At 55.1% G+C, this 19,612-nt stretch overlaps 2 protein-coding genes and 1 long non-coding RNA gene across 11 annotated transcripts in view; 2 read left to right on the top strand and 1 right to left on the bottom strand.

The window, feature by feature from the left end:
* DLGAP4 (DLG associated protein 4) overlaps window positions 1-7,349 on the top strand; it is a 149,910-nt gene extending 142,561 nt beyond the window's left edge. For all 9 annotated transcript variants that reach the window (XM_075109233.1, XM_075109231.1, XM_075109240.1 and 6 more), the window contains 5 exons: window positions 288-379; window positions 829-1,238; window positions 2,905-2,996; window positions 4,597-4,749; window positions 5,517-7,349. In XM_075109233.1, the coding sequence (XP_074965334.1) occupies window positions 288-379; window positions 829-1,238; window positions 2,905-2,996; window positions 4,597-4,749; window positions 5,517-5,732 (963 nt within the window). In that variant the 3' untranslated portion in view covers window positions 5,733-7,349. The remainder of the gene's footprint in view (window positions 1-287; window positions 380-828; window positions 1,239-2,904; window positions 2,997-4,596; window positions 4,750-5,516) is intronic.
* Window positions 7,350-8,879: 1,530 nt separating this feature from the next.
* Window positions 8,880-11,612, top strand: LOC142064006 (uncharacterized). Its single transcript, XR_012662952.1, has 2 exons — window positions 8,880-9,403; window positions 10,948-11,612. It is a non-coding gene; the product is annotated as an uncharacterized LOC142064006 (long non-coding RNA).
* Window positions 11,266-19,125, bottom strand: TGIF2 (TGFB induced factor homeobox 2). The gene is made up of 3 exons (XM_075108506.1): window positions 18,952-19,125; window positions 17,781-18,019; window positions 11,266-14,057 (listed from the first exon to the last, which is right to left on the bottom strand). The coding sequence occupies exons 1-3, from the start codon at window positions 18,989-18,991 to the stop codon at window positions 13,473-13,475; spliced, it is 864 nt and encodes a 287-aa protein (XP_074964607.1). The 5' UTR covers window positions 18,992-19,125; the 3' UTR covers window positions 11,266-13,472.
* Between the last annotated feature and the right edge of the window lie 487 nt (window positions 19,126-19,612).

The raw sequence follows: 19,612 nt of genomic DNA, 5'->3' as shown, positions 1-19,612 counted from the left end.
GGGGGACACAGCCCTTCCCCAGCGTCCCACAGCCATGCAAACAGCAGTGGATGGCAGACCTGAGTGCTCTTAGAGCAGATACTTGGCAGCAGCCCAGCAGGATACAGTCCTGATGCTCAAGTGGAGGCAGACCTGAGTGGTAGCCTTGTGCCTCTCCTAAGACAGCCCTCCAGTTGGTGTGTGGTGTCAGCATGCTGTGTGTGTGCAGCACTCCTGGTCTACTAATGTGAATTCCAGCAGCAAGTTCTTGTGTCTGGTTTTGTCTGTATTTTTTTTTGTTTAATAAGGTTGACTGCCTTCAGCCAGTGGCAAAAGAGGAGCCTCCTCCACCAGCCACCAAATTCCAGTCCATCGGGGTACAGGTAGAGGACGAGTGGCGGTAAGTGAAAGACGCAAGCTTTTGTAGTTTCCTTTCTTTTAAATTGCAGTTTCCTCACTTTTGCTTAGACCTTCTCCCCTTCTTTGTTCCAATATGAGTGGTGTTGAATGGGGGCCCATGGAGAGCTCTTCTTCCACAGCACACACCCGCTGCAAAAAAGCACTTGTTCTGTAAACAGCCAAATGAATGGGAGTTTGAAATAAAAAAAAGTACAATATGTAATTATAGATGTGCGTCAGTCCTCTCGTCTGAACGGCCTATTGCAGTAAGCAGGCAACCTTATAATTTTGTCTGTCTGAATGTGTGGTGTGTGTTTGTGTGTGAGGAGGGGCAGGGCGGGCAGGGTGAGGCTCAGCTGCAGGCATAATAAACAAATGCATTTCACTGTCAGTGTGTGAGGCCAGCCAGGTTGAGTTCTGCTGTTTAATGTTTACTTTTGATCTCTCTAGAAACAGCCACTCTCGCAGCATGTCCTCCAAACAGGACGCAGACTCTGACACACAGGAACTTAATAACTCTAGCTGTAAATCATCTGAGAGAAGCCTTGCTGAGTGCCCCCAACACAACAACTCCGTTGGTGTTGATGCCACTACCAGGCAACCAGCCAAGCCCTCACAGATTAAGAGAAACCTCTCCTATGGAGAAAACAATGACCCAGCCCTCGAGCCTTCATCTCTCCCTCCTCCTGACCCCTGGCTTGAGACATCCTCCACCTCACCATCAGAACCCACACAGCCAGGAGCCTGCCGGCGGGATGGGTACTGGTTTCTGAAGCTGCTGCAGGCAGAAACAGAGCGGTTAGAAGGCTGGTGCCGCCAGATGGACCAGGAGACCAAAGAGAACAATCTCTCTGAAGAAGGTAGGTGTTGTCAGGCTCTGGACACCAGACTGGAGCAGCCTAGCGTCTCCTCCGTCAAGGAGGAGTTGTAATTGAGTATTGGATCAGCTTTTTGCAGTTAAATTGCGGTGACCCCATGGAGTAAGGGTAGAACACGGAGATGAGTATGGATAAGGTAACTTCCTATAGCAGATATGGTAAGAAAAAATACTGTGACGCAGCACATTATTTTCAGCAGCAGAAGTTTCTCAGGGGATGGTGCGGCTCCTGACCATTCAAAACTGCTGAAAGCTTAAATGGATTGCTTTCGGGGAGGCTGTGGAATCTTCCTCCCTGCCTAACCCATTGTACTCAAGTGGGCAGATGAAAGTTTAGTTGGCAGTGGGGTAGGATGAACGTGACCTCTGAGCTTGTTTGATCTGTTGAATTGGTGGACTTGTCTTCACAGCAAAGAGGAGGTTTCTTCATACGGGAAAGCTTCACTGAATTTGTACTACATACACCAAAAGCACATGCACGGGGACACAAGGCCACTTGATTGTATTGGGTTCAGTCCCAATTGGGCTTGTTTCCTTGTTTTCAAATAAGTTGGCACAACCTGTCCTCGCACTGAAAATCATGCCTATGGTGCATACAGAGTGACAGAAGTGGGTGACTAGGCTGCAGAGGGCAGGATCTTTGCTTTGAATCTGGTTAATTTTTTTTTTTTGATACCTGAGAAAGGTGAAATAATGGTGAGACTCAGTTATAGCTCACTGTCCCTGCTAGGGCTTGGGGAAGCTCATCTATACTACTGTAGTAAGGTGTTGCACTGGCTGCCAAGCTGGACAGGCAGTGCCAGGGCTCTCCCTGCCTCAGGGGATGTCCTTATTTTGCCTGTGTCAAGGGTGCTCTGGCAAGAAAAGGCACCAAGACCAGTGTGGCAGTGTATCTGTGACCTCTAAGAGCAATCTCCTAGTAGATTCTGTAACTGAGAAATTGGTGGGTGCAGAGACAGCCCAGCTTACACTTGTCCCGAGACCTATAGACATTCAGAACTGATTGAGTAGGTGCAGCAGCAGACCAGGGAGGGGAAGGGGAATCAGTCCATCCCTGTTCATGGTGCAGTTGAATGCACTGTGGGGGTCTCAACCCTGCCTTTGGAAGGGAAAAACCCATACGGTGTTTTTTCCATTAATGAGCAGAGGAATGTTGCCATACCTAGAAGCTTCTTGGAAAACCCACGAAGAGCAACGTGAAGTCCTGGGTATTAAAAGCCCTTGCCTGTCAGTATTTTAATCCCTTCTGGTAAATAGAGGTTGGAGACAGTTCTGTCCCTTGCCACCTTCACCTCCTCCATAAGTGGAAGAGCAGGTTGTGATCTGCAAGCAGATGCCAGCAGATCTTCTGGCTGAGATTGTGCTGGTGGCTTGTCTGATGGGCTGAAGGCAGTTTAAGGTACTTTCTGCACACTCAGTCTGGCCTGCTTTTGACCTGTTCTAGAAGGAGCAATAATAAATGGCAAAGACAGATGTAGATTATATTTTTCAATATATCGCCTTTTCCTGAGAGCATTTACTTCATTAGGGGTCTTTGAAACTCCTTTTCTAATGAATCGAGTGTTTCTTTGCTCCAGAAGCACTCGAGTTCGTTGCTGCATTTAGTAGTCTGCTCAGCTGAGGTCTTTTTCTTTTTCTGTCTTCCATAGTCTTAGGAAAAGTCCTGAGTGCAGTGGGCAGTGCACAGTTATTAATGTCACAGAAGTTCCAGCAATTCCACGGCCTCTGTGAACAAAACTTGGTGAGTCTGGATCTATTTCTCCTGGGTTTTGGGAGGGAGACATCTCTGTTTCATGAGCACTATGGGAACATAATCAGGTATTAACAGGCTACTGTCACTGCAAAAGCAAAGCCAAAGCAGCTGTAGCCTACAACCAGACCACCATGCTGTGATGGATGGATGCTGATTTAAAACAGCAGCTGAGCAGTGGGAGGCTGATTGCCTCAATCTCTCTTCTGAATAGGCAGTTCTTGGGCTGTGCCCTGCTCAGGGATGAGTGTTTGCAATTCCCTTAGGTGCTTGCATGAGCATAGGAGAATCTTCCTGAACTGCTGGTCAGGGTGTGCTGAACACACTGAATCTCTGTGAGGCTGAATTGTCAGCCGGCGACATTGTTGTGTGTCCTGGAAACTGCCTCCTTCCTGTAACTTCTAAAGGGCTTTTTGAGATGAACCACCAAGGTTTTGCCAAATAGGGGGGAAATGTTTGAAAAGTCTACTGTTCTCCAAACATGCTTGCTTTGCATGTAGATTATGTGGATGGTAAAACAGTCCCAACAGGATTGTCCCTCACTGGTCACACAGCACTGTTTGACTCGGATCTCTTCAAATGTAATGCAAGGGTTTGCCCTTGCTGATAGCTGAACAGGGCTGACATGGGACTGTGTAGGAATCTGTGCTGATTTGCCCCTCAAGCTTTATTGTGATATGGATTTTGCAAACTTCCTCAGAAATGAATTCCCCTTTACTTGAGAATGAAAAAAAAAAAAACCACCCCACAACTTAGAGAAACTCAGGAAGGAGGAGGGAGGGAGTGAAGTGCTGAGCACCTGCTTGCTGATCTCCAGCTGATCACAGCTGAGAGCTTAGCAGCAACACCGCTAGCCACCAGGATTTCAGCAGAGTTTTGTGCTGAGGTCTCTCTTGATGCTTTGTGTTGAGTTGCCCAGATCTATTCCCATGCTTTCCTGAGACAATCCAAGCCTATGATGGCAGTTCAGATGTCTCAGAACTGGGAAAATTCTGTTCTTGGGAGAACCTTAAGCTACTTAAAGTTTTTCAACCTAGCCTGAGAAATACTGATACTTCCAGGTTGTTCTGTGGAGGGATGTAGCAAAGTAATTTTGCTCATGAAACCTATATTGGCTTCTTGGGATTCTGTATGCTGGCATGCAAGTTCTCCAGGTGTCAGAGCTGTGCTTTGCCTCATATTGTGTCCATTTCTGTTATAACCCACCCTGAAATCAGGATGTCTGTGTAAGAAACCAGTGTTCTAGCTCTAAATCATGTGCTGGGGACCTTCAGTTGGAGGCTACTGCTGTAGGATTCACACTAGCTGGGGAAGCTTTGGGGAGAGCAGAGCTATTGCTTTCTGCTACAGAGAGGCTCCTATAGTAGAAACAGAATCTCTGCTTCCAGATCTTTGCATAAATAGTTTTGACTGTAAATGATGGCATTGTGTCTCTATATATTTTAGGGCTGGTGTCTCCTGTGGGTTCTTGATGTTTCGCTTGTCAGGTAGACTTCCAAGGAGCGAATACTTAAGCTGTGCAGGCTGCTCTGCTTGTCAGAAGAGTATATTCTTTCTGAAAGGTGTTTTTTTTTATATTTTTTTCCTCTAGAACCCTAATGCCAATCCCAGACCCACAGCCCAGGACCTAGCTGGGTTTTGGGATCTCCTGCAGTTGTCCATCGAAGACATCAGCATGAAGTTTGATGAGCTGTACCACCTGAAAGCTAATAGCTGGCAATTGGCAGAGACACCGGAGAGAAAGGTGAGTGTGGGGCAGTTGAGAGCAGCCGGAGCACCTTGCAGACATTTTGGGTATCTGAGGTTTATTTCTGTCTGCAAACAGAAGATCTCTAGGGCTTTTACCATATTGTATTTGTGCAGTGTCATCTCACAGCCTTGCAATGCACTGAGACCTTTCCTCTTGAGCAATCATGGGAACAATTCTGGACACGGGGAAGAAGTGTTACGATGGAGAGAGACCAGAGCAAGGAGTGGTGTATGCTTAAAGCAGTGATACAGAGGCCTCTAGTGTTACGAGCACTGTATGAATAGGCTTTAACTGTTCTTGGGGTGTGAGTAGTGTAAAAAAATCACCTACTGGAACCTCTTGAGAATGCAGCATAGGCTCTGTCCTTGGGCTAGGCTTCCTAACTAGACATGAAGGTACGAAGGAAGACTATGGCTCTGGTGCAGGGTGGCATATTAAAATTTTGCAGTTCCAGAACAAGTTCAGCCTTCATGCTGCCTGTGCTGTGCTCTGACCTATAGCTGGGCCAGGCATAGTCTGCAAACTCTAGTCTGCTTCACAGAAAGCCTCCGTACCGTGAAATGCAAAACGGCACATTTCTAGAAATTGGGGAAGCTGATTTTGAGTGTCTTGCTCAAGAACTGCTACTGCTTCTTTCACCTGATAGTCAATCTCTTTGCTTAGTCCCTCACGCCATCAGAGTCCGCACGATATCAGAGAGCAAGCTTCTGTATGTGCATTTTTATTTTATGTTTGGGTTTTTCCTTACTGTCTCCCTAAAGGAAGAGAAGAAACCACCCCCTCCAGTGCCAAAGAAGCCAGCCAAGTCCAAATCCCAACTGAACCGGGACAAAGCCTCTGATTCAGACAAGCAGCGACAGGAAGCTCGCAAGCGTCTTATGGCAGCCAAGAGGGCTGCCTCCGTCCGGCAGAACTCGGCTACGGAGAGCGCAGATAGCATTGAGATCTACGTACCTGAGGCACAGACCCGCCTTTGAGCAAAGGGGCAGAGGAAGGAATCATGTGGTTTTTATAAGTCATTAAAAAGGAAAAAAAAGGTTCTCTCTAAACTAGTGTGATTTATTCAGTCTAGAGACAATGAGCCATCCTTGAAAAGGGCTCCTGAGTTGGCTTTTTTTTCTCTCAGCTTTAAGTAATGAAGATTTTAAAAAAAAAAAAAAAAAGAAAAGAAAAAATACCCCTCGTTTTCTCACTGGCTGTGGTGTTGCTGAATGGACTGAACAGACTCCTGGAAACTCCAGCCCCTCAACTTGGAACTTGTCTTTTTACTTGCTCTATCTAATGAGAATTATTAGCTTGTTTACAAGAAGAGGACAAGAAAACATGAAGCCTTGGGCACTTGCCATGCTGTGTGTTCTTCCTCCTCCTCAGTTATGTTCTTCCTTCTCATCCTTTATTTTTTCCTTCCTCCTCCCTTTATCCCACCTTTTGCATGGCTTTGTTTACCGTGTTAGAAATAACCTCTCTTCCACAGAGCTCCCGAAGAGAACACCCATTCAGTGTGTACTACTGTTGCACTCTGCTCGCAAGCAGCCTTTCTTGGGATTTTTTTTTTTTTCCTTTTCATGGGGATATTGGGGTGGAAGGAGGGTGGGTGGGCAGGAACAGGGCAGTGGGTTTGTATTCCTCTGTTTTATTGATGTGAGAGGATAACAGGGTCTGTGGAATGTAATGCAGAGTTGTTAAAATGCAGCCCAGAAGCAAATGGTGCAATAAGCTGGCAAAGAGGGGAAGGGCTAGTGCTTAGCTGGCTGATCCTGAGGGAGCGAGCAGTACCCTATTCCAGGCACAGGAGGGGAGCTGAAGGACGACAGAGCAACTATGGCCATGGTCCACACGTGCTTCACTTTGATTTTTCTCCTCTTCCCTGTTTTTCCTTGAATTTTCCTTGAATTGCTTGTTGAGAAAGAAGCTGCTACACTGGGGAACCTGTTTCAAAGTGGGCTGGGGAAGGGGTGGGCTGGGGAGAGTGTGATGGCATTTTAAGGTGGGAGGACTGGGTTTTGTACAAAGAGGAAGGCACAGGTAGCTGGTAGTAGGCTGCCTGCCTGTATGTATGTGTACATATGCACATATACACTTAGTAGTACCTGTACATTTAATTCATACACACGTATACATGCCCATATGCACAGTGCAGATGGTTACTAAAAGCACCTTGGTGAGAATGGGCATATGTATAGCATATATTTTTACATGTACTATATCTAGATGTCTGTAAAAGTGTGTGTAAAAATATATACCCTGTGTGTAATCAGATGACTATTTTTTCCTTATCTCCCTGCTCTTTGGGTAGAGGAAGGATTGCTAAATACTTTTTAGCCCATTTTCCCCTTTGTAGATCTCCTTTTTCAGTCTGGCTCTTGAAGCCAGAACTGCTACCACAGAATTCTTTGCCACCCCATCAATAAGCATTTGGCCCCATCCTGAGTGATCTTGCTGGGGATTTTTTTTCTTTTCTTCACTTGCTTGAATGAGTTGGGAGACTGTGTGTTACTTTCGTGGGGGTGGGGGTAGAATCCCAAAGAAGTTTCAGCCAAGGGTGTTGGTGATCCAGAAGGCAAAAAAATAAATAAAAGTGAAATCCTGAATGATGTCTGAGTGACCGTTGTATACTGTCCAGTGTTGTCCATGCAAAGGTGCTCTTAGAGCTTTCTGCCCATCTGTCATAAACTCTGAAACACAGAATTAGGTTCCTATCAAACCTTGGTCATAATGTAACTCAAATTCAGCATTGGGGGTAGAGACATTGACTTCTTGGGTTGCACTGTCAGGTTTTGGGGGAGGATTGTAAAGATATAGTTTTAGAGATACCTAGCATTGAAGTTGAGAATGCCAGGGAAAGGTGGAGGTTTTTTGTTTGTGTTTTGGGTTTTTTTTGCTGATGGTCGTTTTTTTTTTTTTGGGTTGTTTTAAAATTATTCTTCCAAAAGTGGCAGAGGCTGCTGCCAGGGAGCTGGCCTGGAAAGCTGCTTTTTCCCAGGCCAGCAGTCTGTAGGAACAGCCCATCTCTTGTAATTGTCAAATGATCATCTTCACTCCTGGCCTGAGATTGCTTTTCATCCTGGATTGGTCGCACCAGGCCCTCAGGGTGTCTTTTGCGTGCTGCAGCCAGGAGAGGTGAAGTGGGGCGTTGATGGCAGCTGTCCTGCATGCATGGGTCTGTGGGGTGAGGCCGGGCAGCTGAGGTGAGCGCGTGTGCCTGCCTGACTCTCATTTTGTTTCCTGCCACCTTGGAGGAGAAGAACTTACAGCAGCAAGGACAGCTGGCTGACTTACCATAAAAAAAATACTAAATAAACAAATGCAGTCTGAATTTATAGCTGCTTGCAGTCTCGCTCCCTCTTTATTCTCAGCAGTGGCTGGTCTGTAACGGGGTGGATGGGGGGGCTGCTGGTGGGAGTCCCACCCTCTTGCCTCACAGATGACTTGTGCAGAAGTCATGCCCTCTTCCACCTACACAGGTGGTCTGTGGGGATCGGCTGGTAGGACAGACACACACACCCCCCCCAGTGGTTTACCTGGGTGTCCATCACAGCGGACTTTTTATCTATTTTATACCCCTGGTTTTATGGCTCCATATATTTAATCTCTACAGCTTTATAAATGTACATATGTATCTTAAAATATATACACATTTATACAAACCTAGAAGTATATATCTGAAAATAAGTATTTATACACAACTTTACGTATTTGTATATAAATTGATGTGGTTTTATAGCTGAGCATCTCTGGATCCAAAGGAAGTGGGCAGCCAATCATGGAGCTGCCTGAGGGCACGTGGGTATGATGGTGTCAAGATACGACTGTCAGCCAATCACAGAGCTGCATGACGTTTAACAAAATGGCTGCTCCCTGCCATAAAATGGCGGGTGAAACAAAATGGCTGCCCCCGCGTGTGTGGGGGTGGGCCTTCTGTGTAAAATGTACTTCCGGGTAAACTAGTAGGCGGGGTGACTGCTCAGGCCAGCCAATCACAACAGACCATGTGTGTTGTGGGGCAAATAGCCGCTGAGGTGGCTGGGAGGGGGCGGGACTTCTGGTGGTAGCAGTGGGCGGGGCTGGGGTGTCCCGCCCCCGCCGGGCGGTGTGAGGGCGGGGTGGCGGGGCCGGCCGCGGGCGGGACGGACGGACGTGCCCTGCCCAGCGCGGGGGGCTCGGCTGGGCCCGGGGGGTTCGCCCTGCCGCTCTGAGCCCGGGGCGGGGACAGAGCGGCGCCCAGGTCCAGCTTCTCCTCAGCGCCGCCTGTGCTGGGGGGCGCGGGGCGGCCCGTGCCTCGCACCTCCGGGCCCCGGGACTCTCCGCAGGCGCGGCAGGCTGGGCCTGCCTCATGGCGGGTCGTCACCAGTGCCGGCCCCGTCTCAGCATAAACCCCCGGTGCCTGTGCTGAGGGCTGCAGCAGGTGGGGTCTCCCCAGCTGAGTGGCGGCCGCTGCCGTGCTGGCCGGGCTTCTCGGGGAACAGCTGCCTGCTTTCCTGCGAGCACCGTGTGTGCCGGCTGGCTGCGGGACTCCCCTGAAACCAGCTCAGCACCCTTTGCTCAAGTCCACCGTCCCAGGCAGCGCTGAAACCAGGGGGGCCGTGGAGCCAGGCCGGCATGTGCCCGGAGAAGCGGTGCCGGGGCAGCGGCTCCCTGCATTATCCAGGTAAGAGAAGCACAGCAGGAAGGAGGAGGATGGTTTGCGCTGCCACTGACCATGCATCCGTGGGAGCCTGGGGGCCCTTGCAACGCATAGCTCTCCCTGCCCTCCAGCTGCGCTGCTCTGGGGCACAGCCTGATGCCCTGCACTGCTTCCTTGCCACAGAGATGGGGGATGCAGCTGCCAGGGAGGGTCTCCTGAAGACTTACCACCACCACCCCGCCCATGGGTGTTTTCAGGGTAGTGTTGGCTGTGGCATGAGAAGTATGAAAGCACCATGCTGATGCTTCTGCGCTCAACGCAGTGTCTGAGCGTGCCCGGGGCAGAGCGCAGGCTGGAGAGGGCGGGCTGCAGGGCTGGGACAGGGCTGGGGGGGGTGAGCGGGCAGGACCCCTCCCGGCAGCGCAAGTCTGAGCTGCTGTCCTGGGAGGCGGTGGCTGGGGGGGGTCAGAGCCGTGCCTCCCACCCCGGGTAAGGACACCCAGCGCTGCACGGGAGGGTGAGGATGCCGGCTGTCCCCCCCACCCCCCGAGCTCCCCTTGTGTCTGCAGGGAACGGCTGCCCAGCGCCCTGGGGCAGGGTCTGCCTGAGCCCTGCTGGGGGTCAGTGGCCCCTTCCCCATGGAGGCGAGTGCAGGTCCCTGAGGCTGTGCCTGACATGCCTGGGGGTCCCAGGCGCCTGGCTGAGGCAAAGGCACCTTGGTGCAGCTCAGGACCACTGAGGCGCTACCTGAGGCTGCAGGAGGGGCAGGCAGGGCTGAGGGGCAGTGGTCGTGTTTTACCCAGCCATGCCCTGCACTTGCTGTGCAGACCACCTCCCCCAGTTGGGCTGGCAGTGCCCTGCCCTGGCTGCGTCCTGGCTCCAGCCCCGCCTGGGCACCCCAAACCCCCTGGGTGCCCCAGCCACATTCTTCACCATGAGCACAAAGCACCATTAGCCCACGCAGGGTGGGGGATGCCCTGTTTCTATTCCTGTCGCCAGAGTTGCCCAGGGCTTTCCCTGGAGCTGCACGAGTGAGGCCAGGTGCCTCCATCTTTCCACAGCCATTGCCCAATGCCAGAGGGGACACAGCGCCCCTGGGGTCACCCTGTGCCACAGGAAGCCAGGGGTGAGGGGGCTGCAAAGGGCTTGAACAGGTGCTAGCCCCCACTCCAGCCCCTGCTATGGCAGAAAGCAGATACCTGTCTCGAGGCAGCACAGGGACTGCAGCCCTGAGCTGATACATGTTGGAAGACATTAGCAGATGAAATACCACTCCCAGTGCATGGAAGAGGCTGGCCAAGCCCCCAGGGCAGCACAGGAGCAGGCACAGCAGCCCAGAGCCCAGCCTTGCTGTGTCCCCGTACTGCCACATCGATGCTGGGAGTGCAGCAGCCTGCGGGTCCATGCCCCTGCCCTCTGTGGCAGAGCAAGGCTGGCTGGGGCTGCTGCTCCAGGAGCAGTGCTGCAGGACCCCTGCCGGACTCACAGGGTTCTTGACCCAGGGAACTGTGTGTAGTGTTTTTTTCCCTTGCCAAGGGGGTAGTAATGATGCTGCCTCACTTTTCCAGTGCTGGCCAGGAGGAGGGAAGATACAAGTGAATCAGCCCTCTGCTGCTGCCAAATGCTTTCTGGCTCCCAGACACCAGGATCAAATGTTGTGGGAAGCAAGCACATAACAGCTGTCAGAGCAAATGATGGTGGCGTAAGTGCAGGCCCGTGCCAGTCACTGGCCCCTTTTTTTCCACACCCAGCAATGCTCCTCAGGCCTCTTAAGCTGCTTTGGCTGAGTGTCAGGGGGTGGGGGTGGGGGTGAGGGAGGAGCAAGTGAGCTACCCACAAATGACATAGTCCAGCTCATATATATATAGAAAAAAAAAAGCCACACAAAACTAAAAAAATTTTATTTGACAACAGAAGGACAAACAAAAAAGATATTTACAGTAGTTTTTTGCTCCATAAATTTCATTCCAATAATCCCTGCCCTCCCCACTCTTTCTGGTCCATCCCCAGGGCAGCAACACCGGACCATGGCACAGGTGCAGCTGTAGCACTCCTGCCCAGGGGGAGGAAACCACTTTGGTTTGGCTGGGGCAAAATAAAGGGACGAGACTAAAAAGCCTCTCCCTCCCCTGGGGGAGGAAACAGAACTGCAGTGGGGTGACAGGGGAAGGGCTACCTAGTAATAAGGGAGGGGGTTCTAAAATTCAGGGCTTTCCCCAGAAAGGAGGCAGAGGGCAAAGGCTGGACATAAAATGGAACTGGGGGAGATGAGGAAGGGGATGGTCACAGCCACATGACGAGCATCCACCTGAAATGGTGCCCGCTGCCTAGCCAGGTAGTGCCAGAGCTAGAGCCATCCCTGCACTGCACAGGGGCAGCCAGCCAACAGGACGCACTATTGGCAAGCCCTCCTGCATCGCCGTGCCAGCACTCCCTGCCACCTTCTCTCTGAAGAAGAAAAAGAGGGAATGAGGGGGGGAAAACACTGGTCCCCAAAACCAGTGCTTTTCCCTTCCAGGCCCCATCATCCTCCAGTGTGCTGCTCTCCCAGCACTGCTGGCTCCAGCCCCTGCACGGCACCAGATCCTGTGGAGGTTATTATCTCTAGTCATGCAATTTAATAATCAGGCTAATTACCTAGGATTAGTGTTTCTCAGGATAGATAACATAGGTGCGTACGTAGCGCTATTTAACTTACATTTTACAGTGAAACAGCAGTTATCTCAGTCCCAGGACCAGCGCAGCACCCAGGCTCAGCGACAGCAAGCTATGCTAGGCTAGGGCTTGCCCCAGAGACGGAAAAGCACCCCCAGGCCAGGCTGGGGGAGCCCCGACAGTTCCCAGCAGACACCAGCTTGTCACTAGAGGTCACCAGTACCACACCACCGGGCATAGCCACACTCAGCCCTGGAGAGTGAGAGCAGGGTGGGAGGCGGAACAGGGAGCAAGGAGGACTCGATCCCTCCGCGTTCCCAGGGCAGCTCATCAGCTCTTGGCTGATGAGACAACTCTGCTTTCCAATACCGTGGTCTGCAGGCTGCGAGCGCTGCACTTGTAGAATGCACAGGCCCGTACCCACAATGTACCTCTTTCCAAATGTTTTTGGGTTTGTTTGGGGTTTTTTTGTTGTGTTTTTTTTTTAAATAGAAAATAAAGACGTTGGATACAAAATTTCACAGTCTCAGCTTTGCGTCCACCCAGCAGCAGCCTACTGTCAGCGACTCACAGGCTCTGCAATGCGCTCTCTGTTCTGGGACACAACGTGCACATATTCAGCAGGAACTCATGAGAAACACGGGGAAGTTGTGGAAATGCTTATAGAAGAAAAAAAATCATATAATAAATCACAATTAAAGGGGAAATGTCTCAACAGAAAAAACTGCTAAACAGCACCATAGAGATTTCTACTGGCAGCATCTGTAACACCCTAAGGCAGAGGAGGAGGGTCCCCTGTTTTCTGTGTGAAAAAAAGGCCACAGACTTCAGGTTTCCAGTTCATCTGTCCTTGGCCCTTCCCTGGGCAAGGCAGGGCTCCTGGCCCGCACAAGGTGCCAGAACGGCCCTCCACAAACAAAAGGAGGAAAGGGGGAGGGGGGAAAAAGGCAGGGGCAAGATCAGAGATTTGGGAGAAAAAGCTTTTCATCCGTAGTCCTTAAAACAGACACCAACTTTAAAAAAAGGTAAAATCTCTCTCTCTCTCCCTGAAGAAATGGTGTTGGCTGGACCCTTGTTGACAGGAGAGAGAAAAAGTCAGCAGGTTTTCCAAGGGGAGCTCCACAGTAACCATCGGTGGCGGCAGGGAGAGGTTGCTAAAGCTGCAAAGGTCTTTTCACAGTGGCCAGATTGCAGCAGCTGCATCCTCCCGCACACCCAGGGCACCATCCTTAGCGGCGAGGGCAGCAGCAGGGGCCGTCTCCCCAGCGAGAGGGTGGTGGGATGGGACAGTCCTTCCTCTCCCCTCTTGGCTGACAGATCCCAGAGCCCCAGGGAAGGCAGGAGTCCACTTCTGAGATGAGCTGGTCGGGGGGGTGCAGGCAGACAGGTGGCACAAAGCCAGGAGGGTCCGGCACCCTGCAGGACCCGGCCCGGGTGGTTATTTGGAGATGGAGGTTCCCGGGGGCTCAGTCTGGGGCAAGAGGGGCAGCTGCCCGCCCTGCCGCTGTGACTCCAGCTCAGCCGCTTTCTGCAGCGCCACCTCCACCAGCAGCTGGAAGCTGCTGAAGTCGTCACCAAAGAGCTCAGGGGGCGTGGGGGGTGGTGTGTTAAAGAGTCCACTGGTGGGGCTGGCTGCCTCGGCCCGGGCCAGCAAGGTCATGGTACTGCCGGTGGCACCCAGCAGCGCTTTGGGGGCAGGGTCCGGCTCTGCTCGCTGCAGGCCAGGGGGCTTCTCTTGCTCGGGGCTGTGGGCGCTCACCACTGTCAGGTTGCTGCCCAGCGCCTGGGCAGGGTGGCACAGTACCTGTGGGCACACGGACATTGACAGCACCTTGGAGGCCCCCGTGGCCGTCACAGGAGGTACCACCAGCACCCCAGAGCCAGCAGCAGCCCCCCGTGGCAGGGCCACATCACCAGCTTTGCCCCCGCGGCGGGAGATGGTGAACTGGTTGGGGTCCTTCCCGTCCTTGCGCAGCATGTCAGGGAGCAGCCGCCTCCTGGCGTTGATGAACCAGTTGCAGATCTGGGAGGAGAGAGGATGCAGTGCTGTCCGCCTGGGGCACCAGGAATGCACAGGGCCCGCCGGGGGGTGGCAGCCCAAAGCCAAGCCAGCAGAAGCCCCGCCAGACCCAGCAAGCAGCTCCCGAAGGCCCCAGCTACCACCGGTCTCCTCCCCCAGCCCCACACCTCCTCCTTCTCTGGCTCCTGAGAGGCAGAGCTACTCCTGGCAGGGGTTGCCCAGCCACCCACGGAAACCCCAACGCCAGCTGCTTCCTGCCTGGCACCCCCTGCCCGGGGCAGCCCTTTCCTCTTCGCACCCCTGTCCCAGCTGCCTGCGGTGCAACGCTCCCACTCAGCCCTGCCAGACCACCCCACCAGCTCTCCCTGGGTCTTGTGCACAGGTGCCAGCCCCCCACACCTGCTCACCATGCTGAACAAGCAGACCCTGGACAGCCTAGGGGCCAAGCTGCCCTGCGAGCCGGAGCAAGGCTGCACAGAGCCACTAGAGCTGCAGTGGCTCTCGAGCAGAGCTGCCTGCTCCTCAGGGAAGTCCTGTGCCCCCACCACAGCCCCGAATTCCAGACAAGAGACTGTGCCCAGCCTTATGCAGGTAAAGCGGGGTACAGCTCCCAGCACCCTCGCAGAGGCTCCTGCCACCCCCCAACCAGAGGCTGTGGCATTGCAGAGAGCCAGCTCAGAGCCCAACGGCCTCCAGCAGGTCCCCGGTCTGGGGGGAGTTTTCCCTTCTCCAGGCAACCCACCCCAGAGGTCAGCATGCCTGGCCATGCTTCACACGCTCATGCCAGCACCAACATGCTGCCACCCTGGACAGGAGCACTGAGGCTGCATGGAGCAGAAGGACAGCAGGACAGCAGCATGGATGGAAAACCCTAAAACCCATCAGTTTGCAGACCTGCAGCCCCCTGTCCTCTAACAGAGTGGCAGGGATTGCGGCAGTACATCAACACCTTCCCACGCCTCCTGCCAACCAGTGAGGTTACGGCTAACTTTAAAGACTCTTCCAAACATCTGCACACCAAAAAGGCAGAACTCTGCATCTACACCTCTGGAAGCCCTTCAGAAACACAGGGGCCATGTATTCAGTCTCAGCCAGGTATTGTTTCAGCGTCTTTATATAAAATGCTACATTAAAATAACTGCCTTCTTCCTAGAAAACAATTAGAAGAGAATAAATCAGAGAAAAAAAAGACTGATCTTTCCTAAATCAAGAGCTACATAAAATATTTTTCCCCAGGGAGAAAGAACTTACCACCACTTTGATCACAGCAAGATCTCAGTTGTCCTTTTTTTGTCTTTGAGACAATATTTGGCATTTAACACCCTCAAATACACCAGTCTCACCTGCTTTTCCCTTCCGAACACCCTCCCTTGCAAGCCTTAGCTGAGTCCCCTTGATGTGATCTTGCAATCCCACGGCCATCAACCTCTGTAATCCCCAACCAGAGGGCTGGACTCCCATCAGAAAGCCCAACCAACTCTGCAGCGCTCAGAAGGCCCCCAAAATCCTGCCGGTCCGCCCGCCATTCTCCTTCCAGCATTCAACTCCCTCCGGTAAACGCGGCACGGAGACAGGCACACACAACCACCAGTGACACTGCAGGACACCACACGCATCACCCACCAGGGGAGCTGGGATACTCCTCGGGTTCAAAGCAAGCAGCTTTTTTTAAAAAAAAAAAAAAACAACCCATGGCCATCACTTGGCCCCACCACCAGTACACGCTGGACTGTCACTTTGGGCAGTGTCTGTCCCCACCACCACTGCGAGACGAAAAGTCCATCCCCACAGGAAGGCATGAGCTTGGAAACCTGCTGTTGTCTGGGAAGCCTCAGCAGGAGTGGGGACTGCTTTCTCATCTCCCAACTCTCTGCAAGGGAGACACATGGCTTCCCAGTGTCCCTGGAGACCCAGGGTCGCTGTGCTCCCAATCCCTGGCCACCGGCACCTGGCTTCAGCTCCCCAGGCCACGAGACCAGGCAGGGAGATGTAGAAATAAACAACCAGGGGATGCTGAGCCAGTGGCTGCAGCAGAGCCCTGCGCTTAACAGGCTCCCGGAGGGGTCAGACTGACACTGACGGATCGAACCCAGCAGCCGCTCCAGCCTTGCAGTGGGGTGCCCCACACCTCCACCTCTCATCAGATGGAACAGCCCCCACAGCATCCTGTTGTCACATCAGGCTGACAGAAATCCCAGTGACAGCCCTCAGCTGGCCCTGGGAAATGCCACCAGGCTGGGACCCCCTACCTGGCGGGGACAGGAGCAGCCTCCTCACCAGGCACACGTCCCCTGTAGGGGGTCCCACAGGGCAGACAACAGTCGGCACACGGCAACACCACACCTCAACACAAGGCCACATGCCTGCTAACACCCTCCTTGGTCCCAAAAAGCTCGGGGCATGGACAGCCAGGCATCTGCCAGTCCCACTGCCGCAACCCCTGGGGTAAACCCCCGCATGCCAGGCAGCACCGCGCCAACCCCAGTCCAGGACAAGCCCAGACTCCCACAACCCTAAACCCATTGCTGCTCCCCCCAGCTCTGACTCAAGCCCTCCCAGGACCACCAGCCTCCCCGCTTGGAGCAGCTGCCCAGACACAAATCTGTTGCACAGCCAGCATTGAAAGAAATACATTAAAATTAAAAAGAAAGTTTGCTTTGCCAGCCAGGAAAAAGAAAACCAGACAGCCACTGCCTACACACCGGTGTCTGGGCCGCGGCCAGGACAGCTGGCCAGGACTGTGCCGAGCTGCAGGGAAAGGAGCCAGAGGTGCAGAGGAAGCCCCAAAGAGAGGGGCTCGGCTGCAAAACCAACTGGCCCTTGCTTGCTCCCCTGCACACAAGAGCTGTTTCCCACCCTGCTGTGCCCCCAGACCAGAGAAAAGAGTGAAGCCACCGCTTATCTCCTGCCCTGCCAGGCTGGGAAAGGGCCCTGGGCAGACAGGGGTCCCCCTGCCTAGAGGCTGCTGGCCCTTGTGTGGCTCAAAGGGACAGGCAGCTGCAGGCCGGTTCTCCCTGCCACCCTAACAGCAGACAGGGTGAAAGCCAAAGCTGGAAGGAAAAGCACTGCTCACCCCCACTGCTAGCCAGGGCTCCTGGCCAGGCACCTGTCACAGCACCACAAGAACATCGACCTGCAAGCAGGAGCAGGGCTAGGGGGACTCCTGCCCCGGGGCACTCAGCTGGGCTGGGCTCCCCTTGATGCAACTGGTGTGACTGGGGCCAAGTGGCACAGCCAGTACTTAGTGCTGCTAATGGCCCATTGGGGTCAAAGCCCAGTCCAGCCTCTCTTCCCTAGGATAGTTCTCTGCGTACAGGGGATGGCAGCTGTGGCCCCTTTGCTGGGGGTACCCAGGGGAACAGGATAAAGCAGCGCCCCCTGAAGCCCTCCCTCCTGTGGCAGGTTTTACTAAAAACAAGGTACAGCTTAGTTTGTCCCCATCCCAGTCCCTCCATCTGCTGCCTGGCCAAAAAGCTCTGCTCCAGCATTGCCATAAAACTGGTCCCTGGGGCTCAGACCTCTCCCAAAAAGAGGCTGCCCACATCGCAGGTGGCTTTACTCCCCTGCCATTCCCTCCCTTGTCTCCTTGCTGCCCTTCAGAGAGAAGTGGTTCCAGCGCTCTAAGTCCTTTGGGATCTCTGGTGGGGTTCTCCCATTCTGGCCTGTCCCAAGCACCGCGGCAGAGGACCCAGCTGCGTCCCCGGCATGTGGGGGACTGGCTCCTACCTGCAGCACGGAGAGGCTGGTCTGCCCCGAGAGGCTGAGCTTCTCCTGCTCGGAGGGGTAGGCATTGAAGCGATGCTCGTACAGCCAGTCCCGGAGGATCTTCACAGACTCCTTGGGGAGATTGCCCCTTCTCTTCCTCTTGTTGGACTGCAAGGGGTCCGGGGATGTGGCGCTGTCGTCCTCCCCGAGGTCGCTATCCGACATGGTGGAGCTGCCCGCAGATCTCTCCTGGTTAAAGCCTGGCAAGGTGGAAACCAAAGAGCGGGCATCAGGCGGCATCCCGGCCGGGGGAGCGGGCGCGGGCTGCAGCCGCAGACAGCCCCCCACCGCCTCCGAGGTGGAGAGCGGCTCATCACCCCCTTCCCGGCCGGCCGAGGTGGGGGGATCCAGAGGCAGGGCCCCCCCCGAGGGGAGGAGAAGCTACAGGCAGCGGCGGAGACAACAGCCCACCCCGCGGCACTTCGCTCTGCCTAAAGAGAGCCCCTGGAGGTCTAGGGAGACGGCACAGGCGGGAGCCCTGCGCACGCAAGCGGGGTTCGGGGGGAAAGGCGAGGAAAAATGAAACATTTAGGGAGAAAATATCAAAAATAATAATTTTTTTAAAAAATCTCAGCAGGGGGAAAAGGGCCGGAGCTGGAAGGTCGGAGTTGCTTCGGGGAGATGGAACCACGCGGGGTCATTGTGCGGCGGGGATGGAGGCGGGGGGTGGCGGGGCCGCCCCCGCCGCCCCCCGGCCGCAACAGGTAGCGCGGCCCCGGGGCCACCCCGTCCGCCGCCGACACAAAGCCGGGGGGAGCGGCGAGCCCCGGCCCCCCCCCCGCCGCCGCCGCCGCGAAGGAGAAAGAAAGAGACGCTGGAAAACTCGCCCGCCGCCCCAAAGCCCGCACCCCCCCCCGCCCCCGCCCAGGGCAGAAACCGGCCCAAAAACAACCCCCGGCCGAACAAACAACATCGGCCAAGTTAGACGCGACGCGGAAAGGGAACAAAACCCGCCCGAGCGCGCCCACCCGCGACTCCCACAAACTTTTCACGGCGGGGGCGGCGCCCGGCCCGGCCCGGCCCGGCCCGCACAAAGGCGGCAGGGCCCCGCCGCCCCCCGGCCCGGCCCGGCCCGGCCCGCCGCGCCCGGCCGGGACTCCATGTTTGCCGCCCGCCCCGGCTGCGCTCTTACCCCCGGGCCGCCGCCGCCGCCGCCGCCTCGGCCCTTGCATGGGCCGCGCCGGGGTCGCGCCGCCGCCGCCGCTCCGGTGCCGGTGCCGGGGGTGCGACGGGACCCTCCCGCGGCGGCGGGGCGGGCGGCCGAGGCGCAGCGAAAAGTTTTGGGTGGGCGGCGGTGACAGATGCCGAGACAGAGTTCCCTTTGTTCCCGAGGAGGCAGGAACTCGGCCGGGCCCCCCGCCCCCGGCCCCGGCCCGCCCGCCCCCGGCTGTCACCGCCGCCGCACCGGGCAGCGGGCACCCCAGCCCCCGCCCCGCCGAGCCCCGGGCCGGTACCTGGCGGCGGCGGCGGCGGCGGCGGCCCCCCCCCCCCCCCCCCCGGCGCCCGGAGCGGCCCCGCGGTGGGGATGGGGCTCAGCCCCCGCTCCCGGACACGGTGCCCGGCGGGAGGGAGCCCCCGCACCCGCCGGGCGGCAGGAATGCGGCGGTAACCCCCACCCCCGCATAGAGCTGCACCCCGGCACCCGCACCGGGACACCCACACTGGGACACCCATGCAGGGACACTCACACAGGGACACCCGCACCAGGGCACCCGCACTTGGACTCCCACCCAGGGGCACCCGCACCAGGGACGCTCGCACAGGGACACCCGCACCAGGGCACTCGCACTGGG

Source organism: Phalacrocorax aristotelis, chromosome 13 (genome assembly GCF_949628215.1).
Source record: "Phalacrocorax aristotelis chromosome 13, bGulAri2.1, whole genome shotgun sequence".
Taxonomy (NCBI): domain Eukaryota; kingdom Metazoa; phylum Chordata; class Aves; order Suliformes; family Phalacrocoracidae; genus Phalacrocorax; species Phalacrocorax aristotelis.
The sequence above is the reverse complement of the archived record's forward strand: the minus strand, read 5'-3'. Positions and strand labels throughout refer to the sequence as shown.